Source organism: Scylla paramamosain, chromosome 7 (assembly GCF_035594125.1).
Source record: "Scylla paramamosain isolate STU-SP2022 chromosome 7, ASM3559412v1, whole genome shotgun sequence".
Lineage (NCBI taxonomy): Eukaryota > Metazoa > Arthropoda > Malacostraca > Decapoda > Portunidae > Scylla > Scylla paramamosain.
The window spans coordinates 272,501-290,000 of NC_087157.1; the positions used below are offsets into that span (position 1 = coordinate 272,501).

General features: G+C 49.4%; 1 protein-coding gene and 1 long non-coding RNA gene across 4 annotated transcripts in view; one reads left to right on the forward strand and one right to left on the reverse strand.

Annotated features, from left to right (window-relative positions):
• The window catches only part of LOC135101868 (uncharacterized), a 135,698-nt gene that overhangs the window by 38,351 nt on the left and 79,847 nt on the right, over positions 1-17,500 (forward strand). The window lies entirely within an intron of this gene.
• Positions 8,565-11,501, reverse strand: LOC135101861 (fork head domain transcription factor slp1-like). Its single transcript, XM_064006142.1, has one exon. It carries the CDS (start codon positions 10,384-10,386, stop codon positions 9,001-9,003), a length of 1,386 nt encoding a protein of 461 aa, XP_063862212.1. The 5' UTR covers positions 10,387-11,501; the 3' UTR covers positions 8,565-9,000.

Sequence of the window (17,500 nt, forward strand, 5' to 3'; positions counted from 1 at the left end):
TGCCTTCTCTCCCTTCCTCCCTCCGTTCGCTTCTCCCTCTCTCCCTCTCTCCCTTCCCCCTCTCCCTCACTCCTGTAATATGCTTTGACTTCTCCCGGCGGTGGGAAGTGCCAAGGGCGGCACTTACCACTCCCAGGATCTATTCAGAGGCACTTCAGCCGCGACACTTATACACACACACACACACACACACACACACACACACACACACACACACACACACACACACACACACACACACACACACACACACACACACACACACACGAGATACGAGCTTGATTCAGTTCGGTATAAGTAAAAACAGGTAATCTATCTCTCTCTCTCTCTCTCTCTCTCTCTCTCTCTCTCTCTCTCTCTCTCTCTCTCTCTCTCTCTCTCTCTCTCTCTCTCTCTCTCTCTCTCTAATAAATCTGGCCTCGTCATCATCCGCCTCTCTCTCTCTCTCTCTCTCTCTCTCTCTCTCTCTCTCTCTCTCTCTCTCTCTCTCTCTCTCTCTCTCTCTCTCTCTCTGATGTGTAAAGAAAGTGAACAGGAACGAGTTTTGTTGTTAATTAGTGTAAATGCAACAGATTCGCGTGCTTGATTGTCATTGTTCTTTCTTCTCATCACCACCATCATCATTGTCATCATCATCACCATCCTCACCGTCATCAGTGTCACCTTAGTGTGCACGTGTGAGGATAACAGTAAATAGTTGGTCCTTACCTTGCTCTCTCACCGCCCTTGTACACACACACACACACACACACACACACACACTTGAAGAAGAGAGTTCATAGTGCCTACATAAATAAAAAAAAGCAGAAGCGTGCGTCTGCGGGCGTGTCGGGGGTGGACGGCGATTGTTGTCGTTGTTGATGGTTGTGATGGTTGTGGCGGTGATGGTTGTGGTGGTGGTTGTGGTGGTGGTGGTGGTTGTGTCTGGTAGTGGGTGGTGGGGACGGACGCGTGGCTGCAGCACCTCACTCAGCGCCTCCTGTGTTAGTGCTTCATATGTAGCTGCAGAGGTACAGTCAAGGTCAAAAGTCGTGTAACCTGCGACACTCATTCTTCGTATTTCGAGTTTCCCTTCAGTTTGAAATTCTCTTATCTACTGACAGTTTCCATACAAAACCTAACAGAATATCAGGAGACCTGAAGGCTTCACACTGGGGGAAATTTCTACATACAGTCAGAATAAGAAAGGAAGATTACTCGATTTATGACCAATACTTCACCTGACCTCAGTTTGAAATTCTCTGATTTACTGACAGTTTGCTTACAAGTCCTGACAACGAACGGAATACCAGATCAAAAGACTATTAGGACTCTGTATTAAAATAAACAAACAAATAAATAAATAAATAAATAAATAAATAAGTAAATAAACAAATAAAAAATAAAAATAAAAATCAACATACATTGAGAATCAGCACAGAAAGTTACTCGTCTTATGACCGAGAGATTACCGTGGTCTCTGCAGCAGTGCGTGTAGGGGCGAGCGTGATCCGCCTCCTGCAGTGACCAGACGCCTCGTGCAGAGCGTGGTCAGGTCCCGCCAGTGTTGCCAGCCGCCGCCACTGCCACCAGCATCGCCGCCTGTGTGCCTGACAGGAAACAGGTTTATCGTGATGGATGAACAAATGAACTCGTCTGGCGTTGTAATTTGGCCTCCTAGTGAAAATGAACAGTACGTACCACACAAAAACGACCTGGACTTTCAAGTAGCGGTGTGCTCCACTGCGCCCATTACAGCAACACACAGAAACATTGCTGATTAACACATTGCTCATCATCAGGCGCTCAGGAAGTGATTGTTTGTTTGAAAGCAGTCGCGGTATGTCACACACACACACACACACACACACACACTCTCTCTCTCTCTCTCTCTCTCTCTCTCTCTCTCTCTCTCTCTCTCTCTCTCTCTCTCTCTCTCTCTCTCTCTCTCTCTCTCTCTCTCTCTCTGTTGTGGGCGGTGTTGGCGAGGGTTTGGGATCAGAGGATAAGGGATTTCTCGTAATGTCGACTTGGTGTGCGCTAATTGCTGTGTTGGTGATGTTAGGAACGTTGTGTGTGTGTGTGTGTGTGTGTGTATGTGTGTGTGTGTGTGTGTGTGTGTGTATGTGTGTGTGTGTGTGTGTGTGTGTGTATGTGTGTGTGTGTGTGTGTGTGTGTGTATGTGTGTGTGTGTGTGTGTGTGTGTAGTATCCCAAGATGAGGTCTCTCACACACACACACACACACACACACACACACACACACACACACACACACACACACAAATCTTCACGCACCTAAGTAATTTATTTACTTATTTATTTATTTTATTTTTTTCGTTCAAAGTCACTTCCTGTCATTAGCATTGTTGGAGATCAGTTGTGTGTCAGCGTGGATTTACAAAATTGTTAAATACCAATTATGTACATGCCAAGATACATGTGGTAAGTATTTTAAAATGTGTTAATGAAGACGAGGCAACAAACTGAATGACAAAAAAAGTAAGAATCACCAGCTCGGAAAGGAAAATGCGCTTCCTAAGTCAAATCATAAAAAAAGGTGCAATGATGCATAATGACAGTTTTCCGATTATTAATCTGCTGCAGGCTGCGAATGTCTTAGGACGGTGGGGGTGAGGTGGCGTCGGTTGCAGTTGTGTGAGGGGAGGGGGCGTGGGTGAGCTGTGATGGGAGCACAGGAAAGAACGAGGCGGTGGGCGGAGCAGGCCTGGCTGGTCTGCCGCCCCTGGTAATGCCTGGCAGGTCTCGCTGTCACTCATCTGAAGGAGGTTTAAGCTGAAGATGTTGTTTCTCCTCCGCGAGTCGCTGAGACTTGTGTTGTATATTTTGAGAAGTTACAGGTGGGGGTGGGGGGAGGGCTCCTCGCCTTGCATGGGACAGGGGCTGGACTTCTTCCGCGGTGCCGGCACAGTCAGCCTGGCGTCACACTGTCAGGTGTGCAACGACGCGGGGGCAGGATTCGTCACCATGTGTGTAGGGACGATGCACGGCACGCCCCCTGGACCCTCTTGAAAAAAAGTGATGTACTGATGCTGTACACTGCACGCCCCCTGGACCCTCTTGAAAGAAAGGTGGTACACTGAGGTTGTTCTTGAAGGGAAGGTGGTGCACTGAAGCTGTGCACGGCACGCCTCCTGGACCCTCTTGAAATTTTAGAAGCACCTTGTATCGTTGACTGCTCCAAGCTTTCACTTTATGCTCATATAATTCTTGGAAAGATACTTTTATAAGATCACCTGGCTTCATATTTTCGCATGGCAAAGGCACAAGACCTAGCGTAAACTTTCCCGGTGACTTTCTTCCCGCCGATGCCGAGATCTGCACTCTCACAGTCCCTTCCCTGAGGCATCTTAGTAGAGTCTCCGAGTGCAGTGTTGAATTGCATCAGCTGCACATACTAAACACTTAATTAGTTGGTGTATTCATGTGTACTGCTCGTATCAATAATTAAAATATACCTTGTGGACCAATAAAAAGCAGGAACTTGATTAAAAGGACTCTGAAGGGAGGATTAATAATTATATATTTTTTTTCACAACGTACAGAACATGATCATCCCTCGTACCTTTGTTACAACAACAGGTTTTCTTCATGTAACAGTACGGCAACTTGGTGCGTGAGTGAAAACAAAAAGCCCAAGTTGTCTGTCAGCTGGGAAGTGACGAGGCGACGGAGGAGAGGGAGGGGAAGGAGGGAACGAGGGAGGGGAAGAGGGAGGGCACGAGGGGATCAGAGAGCCTTAAATGGCCGCTTCATTTAGAAAATATTTATCTGTCGAGTTGATTCTCTAAGCCTGCGAGGCATGTCATTAACAGTGACAGGACAAGTTTTCAGGTGCTCAGGCGAGAAAATGATCAATCTTGCAAATTATGGACAAGAATGTTTAAAAGTTAACCACGACTTCGCATCAAGAACACTGAGCGGAGGCGCGTATCTCCGTGTTGTGTTTTCTCGCGTGTTGGATGATTAGGTTTGTTCGTTGTTGGGCTTGCGTGTGGTTGTGTGTGTGTGTGTGTGTGTGTGTGTGTGTGTGTGTGTGTGTGTGTGTGTGTGTGTGTGTGTGTGTGCTGCTTACTGATTCCTGACTGCATCTAGCTACGGCAGTGAGAAAAAAAAAAAAAAACATTCTAATTAACACACTCCACCGTCACCATCACCGCCAATACAACACACCCAGACTCACTCTCTCGCTCTACCTCACTCTCCTCTAACCCTTCAACCTTCATCCCTCCTCTAGCACGTCAAAAATACCCAGTCGTTTATTGTGGCGGCGAGGCCCTCCACGCAAGGGTCAGGGGTAGCCCGGGGAGGGGGACGGTGCTCACAGCGCTCGCTTTAAGGGTTAAATATTTATCAGATATTACAGGATCGATTTAGCAACACTGAAAGTTCCTGTGGCGGGCTGAGTGGGTGGGAGGGGCTTAGGAGGAGGAGGATGAGGAGAAGGAGGTGGAGGATGGGGAGGGAGTAGCATTAGGGAGGGTAAGAGGGAGGAAGAGTGGGGAGGAGGGACGGGTGGTCTGAGGGAGAGAGGGAGGAAGGGGAGGGGGAGATTTACTGGACACTCTGGTTAGACATAACTTGTCGATCTAGCCGAGACCTGAAACCAGATCCAGGAGGGTTTAGTGTGGCGAGGACGGGACACACACACACACACACACACACACACACACACAACTGTAAACTAGTGGCATGGTGCCGTGTGGTGCCTGGCGGTGGTGAGCCCTTCGCCAGGCGCCATGGGTAGCAGGGGCGTCCGGCAGTCTGCTGGTCTGTTTTGGCTCCGTCATCACCGTCTCCAGGGATGCACAGCTGAGCGTCGCTCCTCCGTGCTACGTAGGAGCTCTTGTCGCAGCCTCACTGACCAGTCTTGACGTCATGCCCGAACAGTGAACGTATTTTTTCTTATTTGTGAACAGACTGACGTAAGGACACACACACACACACACACACACACACACTCAAAAGGAGTTAAAAAAAAAAAGCTGGCTCAACTGCTGCACCTCCAAAAAATAAGTAGAAGAGTCTAAAAAATGTTGACCTTTTTAGTTCTAAAGATACTTTAATATTCCTTTCTTATGATAGTTCAAGTCTTAGAAAGGGAGAAAAACAGAAACAGGGAGAGAGAATAAGGCCCCTGGATGGAGTGAGCATCTGAGAGGGAGAGAAGAATTGGGGAGACGATGCAAAACACTTCACTTCTCGGAGACTGATCCAGCAAGGAATGACATGTGATTTTCAGTTGAGATCTTAAGAGAAGAATAGACATAGTGTGTTTGGTGAAGCAGAGGAGAATAATTGAGTGTTGATGAAATAGAGGGGATAATAGTCCGGAAGGTGTGCGGAACAAACAACAACCGGACTGTTTGCGCTTGTGAGGCTGTTTTGTGATAAGCCAGGCTGTGTATTGCTGTGTGGTGCGACGCGTGGGCTCAGTGTGAATCTTCTACAGGTGAACAGAAGGGCACCACCACGCCAGCCATGACTGCCGTGCTCGTGCCTGCAAGAGTGATGCTGCATAGTTAATACAGAGTGCCACCATTACTGACCTGCACGACAAGAATGGAACGACTTACATTATGTTGTGTGTGTGTGTGTGTGTGTGTGTGTGTGTGTGTGTGTGTGTGTGTGTGTGTGTGTGTGTGTGTGTGTGTGTGTGTGTGTAACTTTTCGCTTGAACACCAATACAAGTGAGAAAAAATATATATGAAAAAAGAAAAATATATAAATGAATAACTGTTAGATAAAGGCATCATGTTCCCTTAATGAAGCATAGACATTGCCAGTGTGTGTGGCGTGCGTGGTTGTGATGGCACCAAGCATGACAATGTCCCTTGGATGGCACGCCGCCACGCAGGTAGGGCGGCGAGGGCGGGTCACACTGAATGAACCTGCCGGCTCCAAGGAGAAATGCTGCCGTCGTGCCGAGAGAAGGCCTGCGTGGTGCTTGATCTTCGGTTCCTGCTGCTGCAGCGTGGATCTTGGGACACAACACGGCAAGGCTCGGACTGCTGCGGTGTGCAAAACATGCAGGCGTGGTGGGCGGGAAAAGGCGCGGACGCAGAGGAAACTTGTGAGAGGAAGGGAAGCAGAGTGCGGGCAAGGAGGGCTGAGAAGATAATTAGAACAACACAGCTGGCCGTCCATAAACAATAATTGTTATTAAGCAACAACAATTTTCCTTGTGTATACAAACTGCTGCCAGGTGGCGGTGGCGGTGGTGATGGTGGTGGTAGTGGTGGTAGTAGTGGAGGTGGTGGCTGGTGATGGTGGGAATAGAGGGCGTCGCAACACTGCGGCGTGGCTTTTGTGATGAATGTGTTATGGAGAGTGTGATATTGTTATTATTATTATTATTATATTATTATTATTATTATTATATTATTATTATTATTATTAGTAGTAGTAGTAGTAGTAGTAGTAGTAGCAGTATATTCGTGCTTAAGTAGTAACAAACTACATATACAAGCAAGGAAGGCAATTTTTCAAAGAACGTTAATAAATGGCAGTGACTGGTGGTGGTGGTGGTGGTGGTGATGAGAGTAACTTGAGTGGGATAGTGTTGATGATGCTCTCTTTCCTTCCTTGTTTCCTTCCTTTATTCTCTTTGCTTACCTTGTTCAGTCTTTCACCCTTTCTACTTTTATCTAATTGTTTCTTTTCCTAATCTCTCTCTCTCTCTCTCTCTCTCTCTCTCTCTCTCTCTCTCTCTCTCTCTCTCTCTCTCTCTCTCTCTCTCTCTCTCTCTCTCTCTCTGTGTGTGTGTGTGTGTGTGTGTGTGTGTGTGTGTGTGTGTGTGTGTGTGTGTGTGTGTGTGTGTCCTTCCCTCCTTCCTAAATCCAAATTCAGCTATTGAAGTTAATTTAGATGGAAAATTGTTCCCATTTATTGAAAATTGATAGAGGCGTTTATTCAGCTCAGCTCCGGAGAGAGAGAGAGAGAGAGAGAGAGAGAGAGAGAGAGAGAGAGAGAGAGAGAGAGAGAGAGAGAGAGAGAGAGAGAAGGTGTCTGTGTGTGTGTGTGTTTGATGATAATGATGAAATTGTTTGTGGATATAATGTACCCGACGAACCTTTAAGACACCACCACCACCACCACCACCACCACCACCACCACCACCACCATCACCTCCGCCGCCACTACCGCTGCCGTCAGTGTTTACCTAAGGTGTTTGCGTTGGGGATCCCTCGTGAGGATCTTTTGTGCCTCGTGTGAACTAAATCAGAACCAAGTGTTGTCCTTCACTCTCGTGTGTGTGTGTGTGTGTGTGTGTATTTCTATGTCCCGCCTCCTATCTCACATACGCCCACCGTGCCGCCTCTCACCACGACCCTGCCTTCCTATCACCCTGCATGTCTGCCGTGCTTGGCTCACCCTGGCCACTTTGGTAGCGTCTTGAGAACCCAGTGTCTTGGGCCATAGCGTGTCAGCCGCTACCACCACCACCGCCATCACCAACAACAAAAACAACAACACAAGCAACAAGTATGCACCACACCACCCCTATCCCTCCTGCCGTCCTCTGGGACGCCCGCATGTTGCAGCACCCCTGTCCTGTGAGCCGCGGGGCGGGGACACCCACACAACACACTCACACACACTCGCTAACCCGCAGGAGTGGGTGCTGCACCGCACGCTGTTCGGCGTGATGACACATGGAACTTGTGCAAAGAAAATGTTACTTTTCTTGTGTAAACAGCTCAATGACAGCTTATTCTGCCGGCTTTGTAACCGTTCTTATTGTGTGTACGTGTGTGTATGTGTGTGTAGTATATATATATATATATATATATATATATATATATATATATATATATATATATATATATATATATATATATATATATATATGACACGTTGTAATGATGAGTTTTACTACTACTACTACTATTATTTTTTTATTAGTACTATTGTTGTTGTTGTTACTACTATTATTATCATAATTATAATTCTGAATGAAAACATCAGAACAGCCTGCTACAGCCAGCTACTACGTGAACCATCAAGGTGCAAAACACGGACCAATCCCAGTCCAGACATGAAAGCTGAAACATCAGACTTTGCTTTACAAACATAATAACGAGTTTCTCCAGAATGCAAGTTGTTAATGAACGGAATTCATCACATGCCCTTCAAATGCGATTATTATCTTTCAAAAAGCAAAAACAGTATTATTATTGTTATTGTTATTATTATTATTATTATTATTATTATTATCATTATTATTATTATTATTATTACTACTATTATTATTATTTGTTGTTGTTACTGCTGCTGCTGTTGTTTCTGTTATCATTATTATTATTATTATTATTATTATTATTATTATTATTACTTTCATTATTATCATTGTTGTTGTTGTTGTTATTAATATTATTACCATTATTATTCTTTTATAAATATAATATATAATATGAGTGTTATATTTTTATAGAGTAGTATCGATGATGATCATAATAATCTTAGTAGAAAAAATATAATTATGAAACAGTTAAAGAATACTTTTGATAACAATCAATATTATTTTTCTTATCATTGTAGCTTTTTACTATCATAAATCTTTTATCACGTATGCGGTAACATTACTGTTGTGGTTCATGTTGTGTTTGGTGAGGCTGCCGGCGTGCACGTGTGCGGCCACCCACCGAGCCACAACACATGCAGCGACAACTTACTGTAAAGTATTCTAGTTGTCCTGACACGAGGCACAGCAAGGCCTCGACCTGCAGCGGCAGCCACACGCGCTCACGCCCCCGGACTGGCGGAGGCGGCGTGGCTGGACGTGTGAGTGTGGGTGATGAGGAGATTGGTGGGCGGAGGTGTTTGCAGAACTGATGGGACTGATGATGGAAAAAGAAATTCTGTACATTTTTTCAGTTATTATTGACATAAGTTACTGCTGTACACGTGCTGTACACCTTTGGCGTGGCCACACAGGGGGACTGTACAAAATGGATCAAATACATACAATATATACAGCGGCGCCCCGCGGCAGGAGCCACTAGCTGGGGCGCGCCACCACCGTCACTGGCTTGAACACCGCGCTGCGCCCCGCCGCCTCGCTGCTGCTGGTGACCGAGGCGGGCACCACGCCGGGACTCGGCGGCGTCGCGGTGCCGCCCCCTAAACCCCCCACCATGCTCACTCCGACCCCACTGAGACCTGAGGCCAGGTTGGCGGCGCCCACGCCCCCCAGGGTGTGGCTCAGGCCGGCCTGGGACAGCAGGGAGGTTCGATACACGTCGTAGGGGGACATGGGCGATCCCCCCCCGAGGCTACCCAAGAGGAGCGGGGAGTGACCCGCCAACGACGAAGAGGAGGGCGGCGAGGCGCTGATCGGGGTGTCCGACAGCAGGCGGTCCACGCTAAAGGAGGTGACGTGGGGGTGGGAGATGCCCGGCGTGAGGGCTGTGGGTTTGGGCAATCCCGAGGGCGGCGTGGGACCTGTCACCGGCGTTGGACCAGCGGGCAGCGGCCCCGAGTAGCAGGAGGGAGAATATCCCCTGTAGATGGCGGCCGCAGCGGCAGCGGCAGCGCTCGCCTGCTGGTACAGTGGGGCTGAGGCCAGTGCCCCGGGGAGTGTGCCTGGCAGGGACGCGGGCAGGGTGCCTGGTGCCAAAGCTCCCCCGAGACCTGCCGCCGCTGCTGCCGCAGCGTAAGGCGTCAGGGCGAACGGTGGGTAGCAGCCAAAGCGTCCAAGGAGGGACTGCTTGAAGGCAGCAAGTCTGTTCCTGGAGGCGGCGGTGGAGCGGCGCCGCAGCTTGCCCGTGGTGCCGCCGATGAAGACGTCGTCGGCCGAGGGGTCGAGCATCCAGTAGTTACCCTTGCCGGGGTCATCGTAGTGGCGCGGCACCTTCACGAAACACTTGTTGAGGCTCAGGTTGTGGCGGATGGAGTTCTGCCAGCCCTGCTTGTTCTCGCGGTAGTACGGAAAGTTCTTCATGATAAACTCGTAGATGCCGTTCAGCGTGAGGCGCTTCTCGGGAGAGGACCTGATGGCCATCATGATGAGCGCGTTGTAACTGAACGGCGGTTTCTCGTGCTTTTTCTTTTCTTCACCATCCTTCTTTTCTTCTCCTTCCTTCTTCGCTTCCTTCTCGTCCTTGTCGGCGTGGTCCTCCACCTCCGAGTCGGACATCACTCCAGGACTCACCGCGCTCGTCACGTCGATGTCCACGTCCTCTTCCACCTCCTCGTCGTCGTCATCGGCCGTCGTCATCTCGACGTCGTGAACAAGCAGCTCGTCCTTGGGTGTGGGCACGTCCCTGGGCAGCTCGGTGGGATTATCGAGTGCAGTCTCAGGAAGGATCGAGTTGATGGAGAAGGCGTGTTTGAGCGGCGTGCGGGCCATGGCGGAGCAAGCGTTCCACAGGTCCACACTTACCATCCTTGTCACTCCTTCAGGCGCCAGTACTCAGGGGCGCGGCACGCCTCTTTCCATCACACACACACTACAAACCGTGCTGGTATTTGTGGTCCATAGTGAGCGGCCTGCAGCCAGTGCGTCACAGCGCGTTACTCTGCCCGCACGGCTTAGCTGTAACTGTGAGGCGGCGGCGCCAGTGTCACCTTCATGTACCGCCCACCTAGTTTGGTCCGTCGCCCCGCCCTCCGCCACCGCCCAGCCATCCCGCGTCCCCTTATTCGCTGACGCGCCCTGAGTGGCCAGCTGTGTGTCTGTGGGCGGAGTCGGCGTCAAGGCACCCTCCATATTGAGCTGTGAACCTCACCCGAACTCGATAAAAGATAAAGTATTGTCTACACGACATTGTTACGATGCCCTGCGGCCGATCGACCTCAAGGCACGGGAAGGGCGCCGAAGGGGTCTTGTGGGCACCTCAGCCGGGGCCTCCAGCCTGGTGTGGGGAGTTAGGCGGGACATCATAACGCAGGTGGAGGGAACAGAAGCCTTACGGATATGTTAAACATGCAGGTACACGTGTTCCGGGGGACACCTCCAGGACAGTAAGATGGACATCACTTTGGCAAGGGCCTTCAGGACGCTGCGCTGTTTCTCTATTATCCAGCGGCGTCGGCCTGGCAGTTCCTTTATCCATTCATATTTGTTGAAGGCGTGAGTTTCCTCTCCCACTTCCTGGCTGGCTCGTGCCCCAACACAAGCACAATACTAAGGCTCCCCCGCACATTGTGTCACCCAGCACAGGGCCCTGCATGTCCGCCAACCTTTTGTTTGTGCCTCTGTGCTTCCTGCCTCCACTTTATGCCTCCACCATCCAGTCAGACGTTGCCACGCCTCCACGGCACGCGCACAGCACACTCCTATACTTCACAAACGCACCTTGATTTATCCTGCACAGATAATCAAATCCTATACGTACCCCTTTGGGCGCCGAACCTTCCCTATACACAGCAGCCCACTACCGTGCCAGAACTGCGCGCTCTTCCTTCACAGCGTGGCAGAACGTGCACCATGGCAGCACAAACAAGGAAAGCGCTCCTTACCGCAAAACGCGTATACTTGCAAATAAAACCAGAATTGCGTGCTTATTAAATTTAGTGAGCTCATACATTGGTGCTGTAGTCTGCTGGTACATGGCGGCAGGGTCACACATTCTGGCCAAGGCTCGAGTCCTGTATGAGCCAGGTGCTTCACACAGCCAGCTCAGGTGTCAGTCCATCCTCTTGAGACTGGGTCGTCTCAGAGTAGTAAGGACAGGTGCTGTGGTGGCCTGGAAGTGCTGTGGGTCTATAGTGGCCTGAAAGTGCTGTGGGTCTGTGGTGGCCTGGAAGTGCTGTGGGTCTGTGGTGGCCTGAAAGTGCTGTGGGTCTGTGGTGGCCTGGAGGTGCTGTGGGGCTGTGGGAGGCTGGAACTGCTGTGGTGTTGTGGTGGCTTGGACGTGTTGTGGTGCTGTGGTGGCCTGCACATGATATGGTGCTGTGGTGGCCTGGATGTGCTGTGGGTTTGTGGTAGCCTGGAGGTGCTGTGGGGATGTTATGGGCTGGAACTGCTGTGGTGTTATGGTGGCTTGGACGTGATGTGGTGCTGTGGTGGCCTGGGCGTGCTGTGGTGGCCTGGACGTACTGTGGTGCTGTGTTGGCTTGGACGTGCTATGGTGCTGTGGTGGCTTGGACGTGCTCTGGGGCTGTGGTGTCGTGGACGTGTTACGGGGCTGTGGTGGTCTGTGTATACTGTGTGGCTGTGATGGCCTTTTTTTTTTTTTTTTATGTAGGAGGGACACCGGCCAAGGACAACAAAAAGTCAATTAAAAAAAAAAAAAAAGGCCCACTGAGATGCCGGTCCCCGAATAGAGTCCAAAGCGGTAGTCAAAATTTGAAGGATAAGTGTCTTGAAATCTCCCTCTTGAAGGAGTTCAGGTCATAGGAAAGTGGAAATACAGAAGCAGGCAAGGAGTTTCAGAGTATACCAGAGAAAGGGATGAATGATTGAGAATTCTGGTTAACTCTTGCATTAGAGAGGTGGACAGAATAGGGGTGAGAAAAAGAAGAAAGTCTTGTGCAGCAAGGCCGTGGCAGGGGGAAGGCGTGCAGTTAACAAGAGCAGAAGGGAAGTTAGCATGAAAATAGCGGCAGACGATAGCAACAAAGCGGCAATGAGAAAGAGGCTAAAGACAGGCATGGATGTGCTGTGATGCTGTGGCGGTCTGGACGTAATGTGGTGCTGTGATGGCCTGGAGGTGATGTGGTGCTGTGGTGGCCTGGACATTCTGTGTGGCTGTGGTGACCTGGACGTACTGTGGCTTGGACGTGCTGTGGTGCTGTGGTGACTTGGACGTGCTGTGTTGCTGTGGTGGCCTGGACGTGCTGTGGTGGCGTAGATTTGCTATGGGGCTGTGGTGGCCTGGAAGGGCAATGGTACTGTAGTGGCCTGGACGTGCTGTAGTGCTGTGGTGGCCTGGAAGGGCTATGGTACTGTGATGGTCTTAGACGTGCTGTGTAACTGTGATGGCCTGGAAGTGTTGTGAGGCTTTGGTGGTCTGGACGTGCTATGGGGCTGTGGTGGCTTGGACGTACTGTGTGGCTGTGGGGGTCTGGACGTGATGTGGGGTTGGGGTAGCTTGGACGTGCTGTGGGGCTGTGGGGGTCTGGACGTGATGTGGGGCTGTGGGGCTCTGGACGTGATGTGGGGCTGTGGTGGCCTCGACGTGCTGTGTGGTGGTGCGGTGGTCTGGCCATGTTGTGGGGCTGTGATAGTCTAGATGTGCTGTGGTAGGGTGTGAAAGTTCTGTTTTGGACGCAGACTCCTCACTGGCTTTATGTTGTTAGGTGATGTAGCCTCGGAGTGAGTCATGCCTGCACGCACGAGTCATATAGCATCTTTCCTTTCCCATCTCTCTCACTTAAAGATTCTGGCACTCTTGTCTGTTTACATTTTTGCGTCTTCCTGTCAGGTATCAAGACACGTGCAAAACTAAATGAATCAACTGAAAGCCTTTTCTAGTTCATTATTTTTTGTGAGAGCCAATTATGCTTTTTTCCCACTCTAGTTTCAGTTTCAGCTTCATTTACACGTAAAATACAGCCTATCATGGGTCTCACATTACTAACCTTAAGTACCAGTGTGAGGACATTCTCCTATAGGCACCCAGGGACGTCAGGTTGTAAAGGGGAACAGAATGAATGGATCACAGGCTCCAGCGTTGAGAGTCACAAGCGAAGAGCGTCGAGCAGCCGCCTCACAACTCGAGACCTGATGAATGCAACCTTGGTCGGTGGAGTTTTCTTCTCCAGCTTATGATGTAGTTGCTTTCCTCTGTGATTTGTGTGTATAGAGGGAAAGAATACAAAATATCGTTTAACTAACAAGGATGGATGATTAGACACTCCAGGCACCAAGTCGAATGTTTGGGTTCTTCTCTTTGCTCATCTATGCCTTGATGAATGCAGGTGATGTTCAATCGACTAAGAAAGTAAAGAAAAAAAGAAAGGGAGGAAACGTACTGGAAACATCACATAGCAAAGGTGGCTATCTGATCGAGGCTGGGTTGGACGAGTGTTTAGGTTCATCTCTTTGTACACTTTGCATATGTACCCGTAGAAGTGCTGACAGTTGTATTCTTAAACACTTTCTTCACTCATAAAGACTGTTTTTCAAAGCCTACGGGTATGACCAGTCAGGTTCTCATATATATTTTTCGTGTTCATAATGTAGAATTCTTGTTGAACATTCACTGAAATCATGATTACACCCTTGAAAATTCCAGTAACTTCCAGTGCAGGCTGTTAAAGTGAGTCGAGATGAAGTGCCGAAACCTGTGTACGAGTTCGATCTTGAGGAACAACAAGTGGTGGTCGGTGGGCGCGCCATCCCGGGCTTTCAGGTTAACCTTGGTGAAAGTTGTACCAAAGAGACTAAAAACATTCATTGCTTCATGTTGATCGTGTCGAGGCTCCAGGGCCACAAGTTTGCTACGTGTACGCGTCGGCGCCATCTTGTGCCTGCAGATGATGCTTGGAGAGGGAAAAAAAGAAGTGAAAAATTGAGTTACATATGTTTTAGAATGACAATATAGTTTGATAAGGCTAAGTGTGGTCGGTGTGAGTGGCGCAGTGAGGGTATGTATACAGCAGACCGTGTGTGTAGGTGTGAAACTGTGAATGGCGTAGCAGTGTGTTGATGCAGGTGTTATTGTAGCGCAGTGTAGGTATAAAGCAAAATGTGGGTGTAGGTCCACGCGCGGGATATGGATGGAAGGTAGAATGTAGGCGTGTCGATGAGTGACTGGGTGTGGATGTGGGTGGAAAGCGGAGAGCGGATGGGTTAGGAGGTTGGTGAGTGACGGGGCAGTGGATGTGGATGTATACTGGGGTGTGAGTGGAAGGTAAAGTGTGGGTAAGCTGTGGGTGGAAGGTAAAGTGTGGGTAAGCTGTGGGTGGAAGGTAAAGTGTGGGTAAGCTGTGGGCTGTGGGGGGCGTGGTGGTGGCGGTGGTGGTGGTTTTGAGCACCAGATGGCAGCGAGCGACAGGAACAAGACTAATGACGAACAGCGGAAAATGAGCAGGAGGAAGGGAAGGAGTTGCGTTGGGTCGGTGTCTTCGGTGAGGTGACAGTAGCATGGTGATGGTGGTGGCGGCAGTGGTGGTCGGCGAAGGATCTTTGCACCCTCTACCTGCAAATACATTAATAAAGGATTATTTTGAATCACTTCCTTAGGATATGGTTTTCGGAAATTACTTCGGTCAGTTAAGGGCCGTGCTGGTCCGGGACGCGGACATAGAGCAGGAGATGGTTGGGAAGGAGCCGTGCTGGGTGTCCGGCACGATTGGCTTCCTCTGGTTCCTGATGGCCAGCGCTTACATCCTCACCTTCATCCTGACGCTGCTCTTGGCTTTCGAAATGGTCTCTCGTTATGGCAAATTTGGCAAAGGTTACAGAAAACTCGATAAACACAGGTGGACTTCGCCGCGTCGGTCCAAGGAAGATCAGGAGAAGCGGCCGATTGTACTCCCGCAGTGAACTCTATTGGCTGTCAATGCAATCGTGGACGTTGATAGGAAGAAGGAACAGGGGTCTAGCGTAATACCTCTGAGGCTGAATGATGTCGTCAGCACGAAAAATAATAAATATTTCTAAAATTTACACCTCTTTTTTTCATTCATATTTTTCCTGTGACACGTTGAGGCTGCATGAACACAATTATACAGGTCGTCTCTCATTATCCCTGCGTCTGCTCTTCAAGGCTTCGTAATGATGACCAGTGTTCCTTGGCTACTTTTGATCGTTGAATGCATGTCTCTGTACGGCTTGATGTATACCGCAGTATTCAACAAGCACTCATTTCACCATCTCCTTCTTACCCATATTGCAGTTTTACATCATAAACCTGTTACCGAAATTTTGTTGTGAGAAAAAATCATATCCCTGTGTGATGATTCTTGAAAACACAAAGGAAAGTTCGACAAAGATGCCAGACGCCCGCACTTGCGCACACACACACACACACACACACACACACACACACACACACGTATACTGGCGGGAAACAGGTGAGTGTCATTGTTTGATGGGAGCATGAAGGTGAAGGAATTAAGAGACCCAAGCGGCCCTTCTTGTTTTGCCACATGTCTGCCTTTCAGCCCCGTACATCTACAGTATGCTCTCCGTATCTTTCCTTCTATTTCTTTATTCATTACTGCAAGTCTGTTTCCCCTCCTATAGCTTTTCCATGCTGTCTTATTCTTTACCACATTCCTATACGCTTCACCTTATCTCTGCCACACAGTCTCACACGTCTTTGCTCCCCATGTCATTTCTTTGTATGTCACCTCTATTGAACCCTCTGTCACTTTTTTTTTTCTTTACGCACTGCCAACAATATAGGAAAAAAATGAAGATATTACAACTAATCATCGAGTATTTCAAGAACCCCCTGCCCCCTCACACACACACACACACACACACACACACACACACACACACACACACACACACACACACACACATTATATTGCCCATAAATGTCTCTTTAGATGAATCAATAAATATGCAATAAATATTTTTTTTTTTTTTGCATACATACCAGAAAGCGACTCAAGAAGAAAAAATGTACCAAATGTGGGAAAATAAATGAAGTGGATGTAACAGCACTAGCAGCAGCAGTAGTGGTGGTGAGGCATCGCTGTTGTGTAGGGGACCCTGTGCAGTACTGTGGTGGTGGTGGTGGTGATAGTGGTATTGATAATGCGTGTAAGTGGAGCAGGGCGTCATTGTATTGTGGTGTCGGCGGTGGTGGACAAGTGGAGCAGAGTTATTGTACTGTGGTGGTGGTAGTGGTGGTGGTGGTGTATACAGGTGGAATGGTAGACATACATTCTCCTCTTCCCTCCCAACCGGAACACCTTTGTTCTTTGGCCTTAACTGTCCTTCCGTGTTGCCGTGTTGAGCCCAGATGGATTAAGGGTGTCATCATGTATCGGGGGGAGGAGGGAGGCCCCGTGCAGGTAATCATTTAATGGGGGTGTCAGGGGACAGGGAGGGAGAGGGAAGAGGAGTGAGGGACACACACACACACACACACACACACACACACACACACACACACACACACACACACACACACATCTTTACTATGCAGACCCTCCCGTTTCCCTTCCTCCTCCTCCTCCTCCTCTCCCTACCCTTAGCCTTCTCGGCACCTCTCCGCTCCATCTGAGGCTCGGGCTGTGTGTATTATCATCAGCCCTGCTTGTTTGTGGGCGAGCGCTCAGCCGCGTCCCTTCGTTCATAAAGAGACGCCCACTCTATTATTGTTTTATGGGGTTTGGGTGGTGAAATGTCCGCTGAGTAGTGACACGGGGGTGGGGAGGGGAGGGGCGAGGTGTGCCCCGCGGCGACCCTCTCCGAACGTCCCCTCCCTGGCCGTCCTCAGCCACACTTCTCCTCATTTCTCCGCCGCAGGAGTCCTCATAAGCGGTCAGCACTCACCTCACAACCGCCGCAGGTGGTATTTTGATGCATGAGAGCCGCACAGAACGAGGCAAGAGGGAGCGAGGACGCGAGAGAAGGCGGAACGAGGTAGACG